The sequence below is a fragment of the Theobroma cacao genome, chromosome 10, assembly GCF_053813885.1.
Source record: "Theobroma cacao isolate CCN51 chromosome 10, ASM5381388v1, whole genome shotgun sequence".
In the NCBI taxonomy this organism is placed as follows: domain Eukaryota; kingdom Viridiplantae; phylum Streptophyta; class Magnoliopsida; order Malvales; family Malvaceae; genus Theobroma; species Theobroma cacao.
The window spans coordinates 28,463,375-28,479,705 of NC_142648.1; the positions used below are offsets into that span (position 1 = coordinate 28,463,375).

The 16,331-nt window shown below is 34.5% G+C and overlaps 1 protein-coding gene and 1 long non-coding RNA gene across 2 annotated transcripts; one reads left to right on the forward strand and one right to left on the reverse strand.

Moving 5' to 3' along the window:
• Nucleotides 1-279: 279 nt before the first annotated feature.
• LOC18587459 (phenylalanine N-monooxygenase-like) lies at nucleotides 280-1,926 on the forward strand (the record flags this gene model as incomplete). The annotated part of the gene is made up of 2 exons (XM_018129006.2): nucleotides 280-1,077; nucleotides 1,158-1,926. Coding segments are annotated over 2 exons (1,440 nt in total), but the record flags the coding sequence as incomplete, so codon positions are not given.
• A 6,827-nt stretch (nucleotides 1,927-8,753) lies between these two features.
• LOC148760592 (uncharacterized) lies at nucleotides 8,754-9,884 on the reverse strand. The gene is made up of 2 exons (XR_016023141.1): nucleotides 9,456-9,884; nucleotides 8,754-8,999 (listed from the first exon to the last, which is right to left on the reverse strand). It is a non-coding gene; the product is annotated as an uncharacterized LOC148760592 (long non-coding RNA).
• Nucleotides 9,885-16,331: the final 6,447 nt, after the last annotated feature.

Below are 16,331 nucleotides of genomic sequence, written 5' to 3' on the forward strand. Positions count from 1 at the left end.
TGCTAAGATGAAATGGATTTGAGCAAACAGATATTATTTAAAATCGCCAAATTTGGATAATTAGTTTTAGGGTTGTTTTACTTGTTACATTTTCTCGAATCATAAAAAAAAACATGGTATGCAATAACTTTTTTTTTTTTAATATAACGTGTAACAAAATTTTTTTCAACACATGTGCTTGAAAATGAGAAGGTTTTCATTAAGAGCAATTTTGTCGAAAAATCTTTTTTCTTGGCTAAAAACAATTAAAACTAAAAGAAGATAATTTTATGGCCTTGAAAATGGAAAAACAAACCTGCCTTCAGGTGGATTCATGGCCTCATGAAACAACTCGATACTGACATTGCTTGTATCCGCCTGGCAAACATTCATGTCATACCTGTCACTTCACCTGAAATCGCTCGAGAATTCTTGAAAAAATATGATGCTGCTTTTGCATCGAGGCCAGTTACAATGGCAACTGAGTTCGCTTCTCGCGGTTTCTTGTCAACCGCCTTGGTGCCATGGGGAGATCAGTGGAAGAAAATGAGGAAGGTGATTGCTTCTAACATAATTAAACCAGCAAGACTTAGCTCGTTGCTCCATAAGAGAACCCAAGAAGCTGATAATCTTGTTAGGTTCATTTACAACCAATGCATCAACCCTGAAAATGATAGTTCCAATGGCTCTGTTATAAACCTGAGACTTGCAGTCAGGCAATACACTGGAAATGTCATCAGGAAGATGATGTTCAACAAAAGATACTTTGGACAAGGCAAAGAAGATGGAGGGCCTGGACATGAAGAAGAAGAACACGTCGAATCACTCTTTACTGTGCTCAAGCACCTTTACTCTTTCATCCTATCAGATTATGTACCCTGGCTGAGACCATTAGATTTGGAGGGTCACGAAAAGATTGTAAGTGAGGCTGTGAGAATTGTCAATGGCTACCATGACCCTATCATTGATGAGAGAGTACAACAGTGGAGAGAAGGGAAGAAGAAGGAGGCTGAAGACCTGCTTGATGCCTTCATTTTAGCAAAGGATTTAGATGGGAAGCCTGCACTTTCAGTTGAAGAGATCAAAGCCCAATGCACTGTGAGATTCTTACTTGTCCAAACACAATATAATATATTTTTCGGTTAACTAAAGTTTGATGATCCTTATTTCGTATGCAGGAATTAATGCTTGCAACTGTGGACAATCCTGCCAATGCAGCAGAATGGGCAATGGCAGAGATGATCAACCAACCCGAAACTCTCCAGAAAGCAATCGAGGAAATAGATGGTGTAGTCGGAAAGGACAGGTTGGTTCAGGAGACTGATATTCCGAAACTCAACTATGTAAAAGCTTGTGCAAGGGAAGCCTTCCGGCTTCACCCCATTGCACCCTTTAACCTACCCCATGTCTCAAACACCGACGTCATTGTTGCTGGCTACTTCATCCCCAAAGGTAGTCACGTCCTGCTCAGCCGGGTAGGCCTAGGCCGGAACTCCCAGGTTTGGGACGAGCCATTGAAGTTCAAACCTGAGCGCCATTTGAAGGATGGTTCGATAGAAGTTGACCTGACAGAGACAGAACTGAGGTTTATCTCTTTTAGTACAGGGAGGAGAGGGTGCATGGGCGTGGCTCTTGGGTCTGAAATGACAATAATGCTATTGGCCAGGCTGATCCAAGGTTTTGCATGGAAGGCGCAGCCTGATGAGGCAAAAATTGACCTATCAGAATCGGAAGATGATCTCTTCCTGGCAAAACCATTGCATGCTCTTGCCAAACCTCGCTTGTCTGCTGCAGTATATGCTCAGCTTAATTACAAGTGAAAAGATTTAGTGCAAGACTACTAGTAAAATAAACTGTAACTTATTAAGTTACTTGTACGTCAATTTCCATTAATCCAGCCATGCAAGTTACATTTCCTTTATTTATCCATGTAGTGGGAACTTTTTTTCTCTTTGTTAGACCAAGTGGAAATGAAGACACATATAACTCATATTCGAAGTAGAATACAAATATTTTCGCTTGATGTCTCCTTTCATAAATTTGCATCATTTATTTAACAAATTTCTTATATTAACGTCGCTCTTATTATAATATTATTTGTCTGCTATTCGAGCACGCTATGGAATGAAGGTACCAAGTGGAGAGAGAGGATTTTTATCCAATTCCAGCTAACAATCACAAGTCTGTGGAGACATAACACTAACAAAAAAAAAATGACAATTAAACATAATTCACAATCATTCCCAAAAAGTCTAATCTATAATTGAGAGGCTGAAACACTATTATAAATGTTTTCTTGGAACAAAGCACACTATTAGATCTTTGAATATGATATAAAGATTTCAATCAAAAATAAGAGAATTCTTATTGTAAGATTTACCGTTTGTTTACCTTTCCTTTGGAACAAAGCCCCTGCACACCACCAACCCATGCAAACAAGAGACTAAGGGCTTTCCTTTGTTTACCTTTCAAGCTCAAAGCCTCACCTAACATCCTTACGAAGGACCTGCTCCTCATTCAAGAATAAACAGAAGATACAGATTACCCACACTATCCAAAATCTGCCCACTACTCTGATCTGTTGTTAACCCCATTCTTTGCAAGGGAGTTAGCGCTTCTTCTGGCCTCTTTCAGTGTCACGGTCTAAAAGGAGAGTCATGAGTCCGACATCAATTGTGTATTAGAGTATGATTGGGTATTTAGGTGTTCATATCATCTTCAACCTATGCATATTAAGGGACCAAAGTGGTGATGCCACCTCTCAATTTTAAATTTTCTTTATTATTATATATTTATTTATGAGACGCCTTATGTGAGATAAAATCTTAAAGTTCGATAAGTTAAAATGGATAATAAATTACAAGTTACTTAACGTGTGCAGGGACTTAAAGAAGGCTTTTTATCCATTGAACAACATTATGTGAGCCAATACAAATAATAGGATTAACGATTTCTACATAAAAGTAATCCTTGATAAATACAGATTTGAATCTCTTCATTTTATTAATAATAATTTAACGACTCAATTTCACATAATGAAAAAAATCGGAAAAAGTAACATCTTAATTTGAACGAAAAAAGGTTGAATCCCAAATAATTAAAAATTTTTAATAAATGTTAAATTAAAAGATAATATAGAAGATATAAATACTGACGTTCACACACTTAAGAAATTAAAAGGGTACACTTCATAAACTAGACCACATGACAACATTTTTCTTGTGTAAGATTCAGAAATTGATCCAGCACATTTAACTAGGGGCAAAAAATACCAACCATTGGTTTTTGGTGTGATATGTGAAATTATAATTTCCTAGCTAACTTCACGTAATACTTAGGACTTAGTCAAAGAAATCAAAAGATTAAACCGACATCAAAAATAAAATCGATAGCGATTTTTTGGAGTTCTGTCTTTCTTGTTTCTTACTTTTCAACAAATTGTTATTTTTTCCTGAAGTCGTATACCTGAGCACATTTATATAGTGGTAATGGGTACTATAGACAAAAGCAAGAAAGGATCTCTAATTCTCGACCACCCATTTGGGTTTTTGGTATATATCTTAAATGTGAAACTCTGTAGTTTTCATAGCTAAGTACTTAGCACCTGGGCACTTCCTAGGTAGAGAATACAGAACTTGGCAGCCGGTCTTTGGGTCAAGCTATCCAAGCAAGAGTTTTAGCTTTTAAATTTGGGAGACTCCATAATTTTATAATAATTATAATATAATTAATTATATTAAAAGTAGATAAAAATTAAGATAATTAATAAAATATTTACTTATTCTCTCATGCTCAATAAATAGCTATTTTCTCTTAATTCCACGTCGCTATTAATTCTCAATTATTTTCTCATTTTTTATTAAAAATATGTAAAAATGTAATTAATAAAATGACATATTCTCTTACTTTCCTAATTATGTGCTTAATAAATTTTAATATTTTATCACTTCTCAATTCCTAAATCCTCAATTTGAACAATAAAATGAACATAGAACCTAAATTTCATGATACATATATCATTTATATTAAAAAAAAAAAGCAACTTGATGTGAATGTTGATAATGAAATAACAAGATTTCTTGAAAAATCATTTAATAAAACCTTATGCTATTAAAAAATAACTAACAAAGTTACATTTAAAGGACAAGACAATGCCACAAAGGACACAGAAAGTGTGACCCTTTCTTAACATCAGTGAAAGACTTTTCTGCCAACCAAAACCCCAAGAAATCGAGAACCTCATAAATATCGATGGAAAATTTTGCTGTGACTGGTGACCAAAACAATTCAATTTAGTTCTTATTTAAGAAAAAAATGTGCAGAAAATCATTTCTCACATTTTTGTTAATTAAAAGCAAAAGGATAGGTATAATTATACACATGTTAATTTCATGAGCTATTTTTCGTGGTAATTAAAATGACAATATTGACCACAACAATTTCGTACATTAAAAACATAAGTCAATTTAGTTACATACTTCAAATTTTAGTTTAATGATAAGTGTATGATTTATTTATTTAAAGAAAATTAAATATAAATTCCATTTTCCAAATAAATAAGTAAGAATATTTTGACATTTTGAAGGTGAGAGTGTGCAGCCTAGTTATATTGATACATTAATTATTAATAAATCTTAGGTTAAAATCATTTGAATAAACATAGAGTGTGGATGGGTTTTGGTAATAAATTTGTAATCTTAAATTCCAAACTAATAATTTAGTTTGGCATATAGTAATAAATTTGATGGCTTGACTAAACTGGCTTGAGATTGCAAATTCTATGGTTAAATTTGATGTCGATGATAGATAGGAGATATTTCATGTCTGGTGGAAACTTTTGTTTGCAGTTTGAGGGGTTTTTTTATGGCTGATTACTTTCATTTTATTTTACGGTGTTTTCGTATTAGTATGACTTAAGGTGATTGCATCTTATTATTTGAATTTTTAACTTTTATTAGTGTTTCAGGTCAATAAACTCTACTTGACTAAGTATATATGTATGTTATAGTAAATGGAAGAATTCTAACAATAATAAAATTAGGTAAAAAGGAAGTTCTGAAATTTTAAATCTTAAGTTAACGTATAGTTTATACTGTATTGCTTTTCAGTTACTTTCAAAAGCAAATTCAGAAAACAAATACCAAAAATGAGACACAAACAGAACAATATGATGAATGACCAATTTTCAAAATTAAAAAAATGTGATGAATGACCAAATTTGTCACACCTTTCTCTCTATAAATAGCTCTGCCTATCACATACAATATACTAGTGTTTGATTATTAGCAAACGGATAATTCCTCAACCATTTCCTTTCGAACTCAGCTGCCACTGGGCTCCCACGATTTTGCCATCTCCACACTTGTTTCTTTTCATTCAACACTTATCCTAGTGCTTCTCTTTGCACCCCTTGTCCTTGTCAAATCGAAATGCACTACTAGAAAGAATTACAGCAACCAAGCACCTCTCCCTCCAGGGCCAACTCCCTGGCCGGTCATTGGAAACCTCCTTGAAATATGGAAAAACAAGCCTGCCTTCAGGTGGATTCATGGCCTTGTGAAACAACTCGATACTGACATTGCTTGTATCCGCCCCGCAAACATTCATGTAATTCCTGTCACTTCACCTGAAATCGCTCGAGAATTCTTGTAAAAATATGATTCTGTTTTCGCATCGAGGCTTGGTGCAATGGCAACTATGTTGGCGCAATGGCAACTATGTTGGCTTCTTGCGGTTTCTTGTTAACCGCCTTAGTGCCATGGGGAGATCAGTGGAAGAAAATGAGAAAGGGGGTTGCTTCTAACATAATTAAACCAGCAAGACTTAGCTGGTTACTCCATAAGAGAACCCAAGAAGCTGATAATCTTGTTAGGTTCATTTACAACCAATGCATCAACCCTGAAAATGGTAGCTCCAATGGCTCTGTTATAAACCTGAGACTTGCAGTCAGGCAATGCATTGGGAATGACATCAGGAAGATGATGTTCAACAAAAGATACTTTGGCAATGGCAAAGAAGATGGAGGGCTGGACACAAAAAAGAAGAACACATAGAATCACTCTTTATTATTGGAGGATCTTTTATTTATGAGATTTATTCTTTTATATAATATTTCCTTATTAGTCTTTTTTCTTTACTTCCACTTCAAGGAAGTCTAGGATTAGAAAACTTCCTTTTATATTATTTACTTTACTTGCACTCCAAGCAAACCATGTATATATATATGTCTTCATTTTGTTAATGAAAACCAAGAGTTTTTCCGACTCTATTCTTTTGAGTTATTTTATTTTTTATGGTATCAGAGCAGGTAACGAAAGCCTGTTTTTTTTTTAAATGGCAGGAAATGATGCGAATAATGACAAAGGCAAAAGTAATGAAGAATTGGTGGCGACTGCGAATGCTAATGCACCCTCTCAATGAAAGTAGAGATAATTATTTCACGTGGAAGCGTAGCTTTATGAATGTGCTCTATTCCAAAAACAAAGCAAGTTTTATGGATGGAACAATAAAAAAACTAGATGTTGATTCATTGGATTTACAGCCATGGATCTAATGCAATGCAATGGTTCTTTCATAGCTTACAAATGCACTTGCTAAGGAGCTTCAAGGTAGTGCTGCTCATGTTGAAACTGCAAGAGAAATATGGGTAGATTTGGAAGAAAGATTTACTCAAGGAATTGCATCGAGAGTCTACAATTTGAAACGCACCATAGCTCCTTTACAACAAAAGAAATCCTCGATCTCGTGCTATTACAGTAAATTAAAAATCATTTAGGGCTAGTAATAGGGTCTTCATTCAATCCCATCATGCAAATGTGGGTATACCTATGGTGCGACGAAAAGGATGCAATCTATGCATGAGGAAAAAAAAGTTCTTGATTTTTTTATAGGACTTGATGAAGTATATTCAACTGTGCAGTCACAAATATTGAGTGTAGACCCATTGCCCAATCTTGGAAAAGTTTACGCCATTGCAACATAGGAAGAGAAGCAACGTTTGGTCGCTACAACTCATGCACCCATCATTGAAGCTACTACCCTATTGAATAAAGAAAATAATTTATGACAAAAGAAAAATGATGATGGGAGTCGTAGCAGATTTTCATCTTGTATCCATGTGGGAAGACAAACCATAGCAAAGAATATTGTTTCAAGGTGACTGGTTATCCAGATTGGCGTAAATCTGGAAAAAGGAGTAACAAATAAACTAGTAGTGATTAATCGTGTTCTCAAGGAAATCAATAGGACGACAACATAGCGACAAGCATGGCTTCAAGAGTTGCTTGTGCCACCACTGTGAATGGAGTTGGATCGCCTATCCCAGGCTTGACTTCTACACAGCATCAGCAGTTACTAGCTTTACTAGGTAGTCAAGGAGCATCAACAGGTAACCCATTTGCAAACATGGTAACCTCCAATTTTTTTGGTAAGAGAAACGATGAATGGGCTGTAGATACAGGAGGCACAAATTATAAAACACATAATATAGACTCTTTATCAAATGTGGTATCTTAACCCGATATACCACCAGTACAAATTCCTAACGATGAAACAATAGAGATTCATGCTTTGGGCCAAGTTGCTCTTGGAAAAAAATTAATCCTTGAGATAGTTCTTGGGGTCCTTGATTCGTGTTTCAATTTATTGTCTGTTAGTAAATTGACACATTATTTACATTGTACAATAACTTTTTGGCCGAACTATTTTGTGATTCAGGACTTACCCTCGAGGAAGTCAATTGAAATGGGTAAAGAGTGGAATGGACTTTATTACTTGGTGTCGATGAGAGGGGAAAAGGCATTGATAGCTAACTATTTGGTTAATGCAAGTTTATGGCATCGACGCTTGGGGCATCTACTAGTAAATCGCATTCCTTTGGTTCTTAATTTATCCATTTCTTTTGATTGCAAGAAAACTTTATTTTGTGATGCTTGTTGTAAAGCAAAACAAACATGATTATATTTTCCCATTAATACAAATATGACTATGCATGCCTTTGACTGAGTACACTATGATATTTGGGGCTCGTACAAAGTAAAATCATTTTTTGGATCTTACTATTTTCTAACCATAGTAGATGATTTCAGTTGAGCAACAAGGGTCTTCCTCATGAAATACAACTTAGAAACTATAATGTATCTACTATAATTTTTTAATTGGATTTACGCACAATTTAACTTGCAAGTTAAAATTCTACAAATAGACAATGGCTTAGAATTTACTCATGATGATTTAATGACTCCTTATTTTGATCATGGCATGGAATGTCAATTTAGCTATACAGACACACTACACCAAAATGGAATTGTTGAGCAAAAGCATAAGCATCTTTTAAAGTTGCACGAGCATTACGATTTCAAACTTATTTTCCTATTTCATTTTGGGGTGAATGTGTTCTTACTGCTGCATACTTAATCAATCGCATGCCACTCACTATTTTACAAAATAAACCTCCATATGAGGTTTTACTTGAAAAAAATCCCACATATAATCATTTGATAAGCTTTGGATGTCTTTGTTATGGGCATATAAATAGCAAGCCACATGACAAGTTTGCTCCACGTGCTAAACCAAGTATTTTTGTTGGGCATATAAAGATTAGACCAACATCAAAAACAAAATTGATAATGACTTTTGATACTCTGTCTCTCTTATCTTTTACTTTTCAATACATTAAGTCATTATTTTTTTAAATAGTACACCTGAGAGTTGAAAATTGATCCAGCACATTTATATAGTGGTGATGGGTACTAGTGACAAAAACAAAAAAGAAGGAAAGAAAGAAAGGATCTCTAATTCTCGACCACCCATTTGGGTTTTTGGTATATATCTTAAATGTGAAACTGTGTAGTTTTCATAGCTAAATACTTAGCACCACGGCACTTCCAAGGTAGAGAATACACAACGTGGGTCTCGTGTGGGCGGCCATATGGCTTCTGCAGGACCACGGAACTTGGAAGGGTCAAATATTGGGATGATAACAACCTTTTTGTGTCTTTCAATCCTCAATTCCTCACGACCTAAAATAATAAAACATTCATGGTTTGTTTATCTACATTGTTTACCAAACAATAATGATACTTTATAATCGGGTATCGTGTATTATCTTTTTTTTTTTACTCAACCAAAAAAGAGAATATATCAAAAGACATTAGGAGTACATGATGGATGAGTAAAACCGTTCAAAGAAAAAACTCAGAAATTCAAGCAAAATGAAAACAACAGTTGGAAGAAAGAACAAAAACAGGACAGCTGCACATTTCTAAAGCAATCAGACATGACCTTGTTTGCAGAACACAGTAGAAGCAAAAAAGCAGTGAAGGCTGAACTGCAGGTGCAAGAAGAGAGCTAAGGCCGCACAGATAAAAACAGTACACAACCATGAAGCATACATTAAATAAGCCGTTACCACAGAGCAGTGAACATAGAACAACGATCAAGACCAAGCTTGTCGAGAGAGTCAGCAAAGGAATTACCTTCTCTCAAGAAATTGGTATAAGAAACATTACCAATAGTTTGAGAAAGATAATCAATTTCGTTGAAAATCTGCCATAGTTTCCATGGTCTTTGACGAACATCAGAAACCCAAGAAAGAGCTACTTTAGAATCAGATTCAAAGAGAAGCTGAGCTCCAATATATTGAGAAGCAGAGAAAAGGCGAAAAGCATGAAGGATGGCCATGAGCTCAGCATAATTTGAATCATGATATCCTAGGGGACCATAAAAAATGCCCAACAATGAACCTTCAGAGTTTCTTAACACACCTCCACATCTAGAGGGACTAGGCTTATCTCAAGCAGATCTGTTAACACTGAATTTAAAACTTTCTTGCAACAGAGGCTACCATGAAGAGATGGAGCGAGAGCTGAAAGAAGGATGCAAAAAGTGAATAACAGATGAATTAGTCTAATAACTCTATGATACAGAGTTACTTGAGCTTAATTTTAAAAGTAATTTAGCTTAGTTCTTGTGGTAATACATCAAAATTAATAAGTTTTATTTAAATTATTTTAAATTAATTAATTTAGGTAAGTCAATCTTATCTTAATTAATTTTATGCTTAATTTGGTGTTAATGTGATTAAGATAGGTTGTTATTAATTTACTTGTGCTTTTGTAAGTGTTAATGAAGAAAGAATTTTAATGGAAGACGGAGAGCAATTTTGATATGCAAACTTCCACTGCACATATCTCGGTAATTCACCCATAACTCTTTCGACAGAACTCCAAATGAGATGACTCTTGGAGCATTGGAAAGATAAGAGAAAAAACTACAACTTTCACATATACCACTTCACCCATATGTGTTTGTCTGGCTTATTTTCCACAAAAATAACTGAAGATAATTTAGCAAGAATCTCACTATAAGAATCTAATTCCCAAGAGTGAAGGGTTCGCCTAAAGGAAATATTCCAAAAGCCATCAATCCATACATCAAAACCTCTAGCTTCTTTGTTCAAAGCTAGGGAAAATAGGCAAAGGAACCTGAAACAAAGAGTGTCACTATCAAACATCCACCTATCCAACCATAAATAAAGAGTCGCCCCATTGCCAATACACCATTGACAAGCCAAGAAGCCAACTAAATCTACCCCTTGTCATTAGTGGGGAGTTGTGTAATACATTTCCAAACGAGAGGCATCTTATTAGAGTGAGAAGTGGTTGGACTCCAATGAAATCTGCCAACCCCATATTTCTCAACAATCAAACAATGTCAGAGAGCATTTTCCTTAATGCCATATCTCCACCACCATTTGCCAAAACAGGTAATATTCTTGTGGCACAGATTAGAGATACCAAGACCCCCAAAGTGCTTAAACTTACATACCGTGCTCCATATGACTTTTGAAAGTTTACGAGTATTCGATGAGTGACCCCAAAGAAATGAACGCCTAAGCAAATCAATTTTGGTAATAACACTTTTTGGAGCCTTAAAAATGGACATATAATAAAACGGAAGGGAATTAAGGATAGAGTTGATGAAAATCAACCTTTCACCAAATGAGAGATATTTTCGTTGCCATAAAGCTAATCCTTGTCTGACTTTGTTAATCACAAGATCCCAAGAACTGACATTTCTTGGATTTGCGCCCATCGGGAAACCTAGGTAAGTGAATGGAAGGGAGCCCACCATGTAGTGAAGTATAAAGGCTATGTCAGTGCGAAAAGAGGTTGAATAACCTACCGGATAAGCATATGACTTGCCAAAGTTAATTCGTAACACAAAAGTAATCTCAAAACAGCAAAGGATTTTTTTGAGTGTAGACACTATGCTTTTTCTTTCATTATTGATATTATTTATTTGTTTTATGTGTTAATTAAACATTATAGTGTTATGGATACTTAGGACAAAATAATAGTAAAAAAATAAAAAAAACCAAAAACAAAAAAAGAGAAAAGAAAGAAACAAAAAAGAGCAAAAAAAAGAGAAAACAAAAAAACAAAAAAAAAAGGGAGAAAAGAAAGAAAAAAAAGAAAAAAAAAAAAGAAAGAAAAAAAGTTGGACGACTAGTAGGGTGAGGACACACCTTGCCACCATAATATGTTGTGCTAGACGTAAAAAACTCGTGTCTGGCAGATAGGTGGAAATGGCACCCCAAAATCGTAATCGGGTATAAAAATGCTACAGTAGTAACTACAAAAACACAACGGCAACCAAAAATCAAAAGGAAGAAAAACCCTATAGAGTGAGCAACAAAAATTTTTCTAGCAGCCAACCAACCAACCACAAATCCATAGTAAAAAAAATACAAAAAAACAAAAACAAAAATACAATGAGAGAAGGTGGGTAGCTTGGTTTTAGAGTTTTTTGGTTTGGTTTTTTTTTTAGGGGTAAATTTTGATTTTTGGGAGGGTTTTTTTTTTGGCTTGAGTAACCGACCCCCAAAGTTTGGGTTTTGTTGCCACCGGTTAGAGAGGGAAAGTTTGGGTTTGGTACCGTCGGTCAAAGAATGTTAAAGCCTGGGTTTAGTGCCGTCGGTTAGAGGACAAAGTTTGGGTTTTGTTGCCGCTGGTTAGAAAGGGAAAGTTTGGGTTTGGTGCCGCAGATCAGAGGGTGTTAAAGCCTGGGTTTAGTGCTGCCGGTTAGAAGACAAAGCTTGGGTTTTGTTGCCGCCGGTTAGAGGACAAAGTTTGGGTTTTGTTGCTGCCGGTTAGAGAGGGAAAGTGTTGCTGGTTTGAAGGAAGCTTTTAGTGAAAATGGAGAGTGACTGGGTTATAAAGGGGAGAAAAGTTAAGAAGGAAAAGAAAGTGGTTTATATAGTTGGGGTTTAAGAGTAACCGGTCATAGGGTCCTTAAACGGTGTCGGTTAGTCATCAAGGAGACAAACTTCTCCTTTCTTTCCTCAACTGGTACACTTTGGAGAATAGAGTCCGGGTCGTAGGAAAGCCGGTGGACTGAAGCTGGTTGGGTATTTGGCCTATAAAGGTAAAATCTTTATCATTTTCTTCAGATCAGTTGTGATTTGGCCTATTTCATTTTGTTGGTTCTTAGGATTAATGTTTAATTAGGTATGATTAGGATTTAGTTATTTTAGCTTAATGTTCGAAACCTCATAAATAATAAAAATGTTTAGGAATGAAAAGAACTTAGATTTGAAAGAATATTTAAACTAAGGTAAATGAAGTATATATGCAAAACAGAAAATAAGTTGAGAAACGGGATATGTTTTTAGAGAGATCTATAAAAAAATATAAATGAATGAAACAAATAAGTGATTGGTTAAAATATGAATATATAAATTAAATTAAGTGAAAAATGAAAATTATGGAGCTGTGGGTGTGGTATATATTGAGTAAAAAAAAATATTTAAGAGAATATGTATATTCAATGGATTATAAATGGATTATATAAAGTAAGAAATACTTAATACTTGGCATTAAAAAAAAGGACTAAAGTTAGTCAAACAATTATGATAATATATATAATAAAATCAACCTTAGAAAATTGAATCCTAAAATACAATAAAACTAATTATAGGAATGACAAATAATCAATACCGATGATGGGATGATCGACCGGGACACACGGAGTCACAATCCCGGGCTACTTTTTCCTAGGTTCGGAATCCAAATTAGGGCCCCACCAATATGATGGAAGGGCCCTGATTTTGAGGTTTCGAGATTCTTTTAATTTTAAATAAATAAAAATTACTATGCAATAAATTAGTCAAACGAAATATAAATACAAATATGGCATAGATAACATATATTTAAGTCATCCAAAGATAAGAACGAAAATTGTGAAAATGGTAGTACTCATGACAATAAATAAATAGATAAATAACTAAAATAGTCAATGATGGAAAATTCAAAACAATAAATAGGTGTAAAATATAAAATTTAAATATCTAGTTGTATAAAATAGATAGTAATAAATTTATAAGTGTTATGAAAAAGGAATAAGGTAGATAATAAATAGAAAAAAATAGAATCAAATTGTATATAATTATGAAATAGGATATCTTGCTATAGATTTTGAGTGAGAAGATTATTTACATATTAAAAATGTACACTTAAATAACATAGAAATATAGATAATTCATAACATGCATAATTATAAAAGGAGATATAGAAAAAGAGAATCCATAAGAAATATCAAGGAAGACATAGGAGAACTTAGAAATAAAAAAAAAAACTAATAATGAACTTCATAAGCATAGCATATATTTCTATCGCATCATGCTTGTCATGGCATATAGATATTCTTGTTAACGAGTATAAGTCCCGATGATGGGATTTTTCAAAAATCTTGCGAAGGCGAGTTTCTCTCGAAAAGTTCCTTAGGTGAAAGGATGTCCACAGGTCCCAACAGTACAATGGGAGGGCTTGGGAAACATTTTTACTAAAAAGGCATTTGCTCGCAATAGGTTTACATTCATGAAAAAATATTTTTTTTAAAAAGGCGTACGATAACCCCGATGATGGGATTTATTTGTCAAATTTACGAAGGTGAATTTCTCAGATAATTCTCCAAATGAGAGTTTATCCCCGGATCCCACCAGTATGATGGGCAGATCCAGGAGAATATTCTTAATAAAAGGTTATTTGTCTGACATTATTTGAATTTTATGCCATGCATTACACAATACCTTATGTCCACATCATACCTTAGAGTCAAATAAAATATTTTAATAAAATAAAGGCTAAAATAAATGAATAATAGCTAAGGAAACATAATAAATTTAAGGATTAAGGCCCCAATAGGATAATCTAAAACCAAATGGTATCGTTCATGGAACCGACGTCACGGGGGTGCTAATCTTTCCCCGAGCGTAACTGCACTCCCGAAACTTGTCCTAAAAGACGTAGACCAGTTTAAGATTCTATCGACGGACTTAAAATCAATTTAAGACTTTTTCGATTAGAATCGAGTCAATAGGTGGCCAATCACACCTAGAATAAAGATTGGTGGCGACTCCTTAGTGTTTTTCCCCCCGTCTAGCGGTCGGGTTCCCAGACCCACACATTACGACATTGAGAACAGTAACAAATAGAGGTTTCAGCTTCAAAAAAAGAATAGTGTCGTCCACAAATTGTAAGTGAGAAATGGAGAGACCATTTGTAAATAAAGAGATGCCTTGAAAAAAATCAAGATCCTCTGCCTTAGAGAGAAGAAGATGGAGAACTTCAACAGCCATGATGAAGAGAAAAAGAGATAGTGGGTTGCCTTGATGAAGGCCTCTTTTCATAGGAAATTCTGTGGTAGCTAAACCATTGATAAGAACTAAGACATGAACCGTAAAGATGCATTCAAATATCCATTTCCTCCATAGAGAGCTGAATCCCATGGCTTACATAACAAGTAAGAGAAAATCCCAATTAACACTGTCGAACGCTTTTTCAAAATCTAACTTTATGACAATACCACCACAATTGTGCATATCCTTCTTCACACTATGAATAATCTCGTTGGCAAGCATGATACTATTAGTGATTTGTCTACCACTGAAAACTGCTGATTGAGTATCACTAATCACTGAGTGAATGACTTTCTTGAGCTAGTTAGCAAGTTGCTTAGCTAAAATATTATAAAAAGAATTGATAAGACTAATGGGCCTATATTCTTTCAAAGAGGTAAGATTGGCAACTTTGGGAATAAAAGCGATGAAGGATGAGTTAAGGCCTTTTTCAATTCTACTCATAAATTCAACAACAAAGTCAAATAAATCTTGTCAAATTAAATGCCAGGAGTGCTTAAGGAAATTGAGGTTAAAACCATCTAGACTAAGTGCTTTTGAACCTTCACAATCCTACACATTTGCTTTCAATTCCTCCATAGAGATCATTATTTCAAGAAAAACAGAATCCTCCCTAGATAGCTTTTTAAATGGAATACCCTGGATATCTAGACAAGGCCAATACTTATAGTGAAAAAGATTTTTGAAATAATTATAAGTGACTTGACATACTTCCCTCGGATTCAAGATCCAAGATCCATTAATTGACACCTCAGCAATAAAGTTTTGATTTGACCAAGCTTTGTCCTTAGATTGGAAGACATGGGTATTCTTGTCTCCCTTTTCAACCCAAAGAACATGGGATTTTTGGCACTAGATAAATTCTCTACGTTTAAGGGCAAACCATAGATTTTGTGTGGCAGTTCTTTTTGCTAGACATTCATTCAAAGAGAGATATTATGAATTACCAATTTTGTCAAAATGATTAATTTCAATTTTTAGTTCAACAACAAAGAAATCCACATTCCCGAATGAAGAACAGTTCTATTGTTTGAGATGTACTTTAAGCTTGTTCAGTTGAATCTTGAGATAGTAGCTTGCATTACCACTAACCTTAACAAAATTCCATTTCTATGCCACTATATTAGAAATGTCATTTGCAAACTACCAACAATGAAGAAAATGGAAAAGTCGAGGGCCTCAATTCAATGAATTAGACGAAGGAAAGATGGGACAATGATCAGATAGAAATCTTCTAAAGCTTTGTTGGCGTAAATTCTGAAATTGAAGGAACCATTCAGATGAAAAAAGGAATTTGTCAATGTGACTGCATTTAGTGCCAAGACCATACTAGGTAAAGTTTTTACCAATTAATGGGAGATCGGCAAGCTCACAACTATTAATAAAATTGTTAAAATAATCCATATCTGAACCAGAAGAAGCATAACCCATTCTTTCATCAAGACTCCTAACAACGTTAAAATCACCTGCACAACACTAGCTTATAGGAAAAATAGAAGAAAGGTAGAGAAGTTCATCCCAAAGTTGTAATTTATCAATAGCTTTACAAGGGGCATAAATATTGATAATCAAGCAATCAAAATTCTCAGTAATCCAAGTGCCAGATATAAAAATAAACCTTTCTTTAATATAAACATCTTTAAGAGAGAAAGAG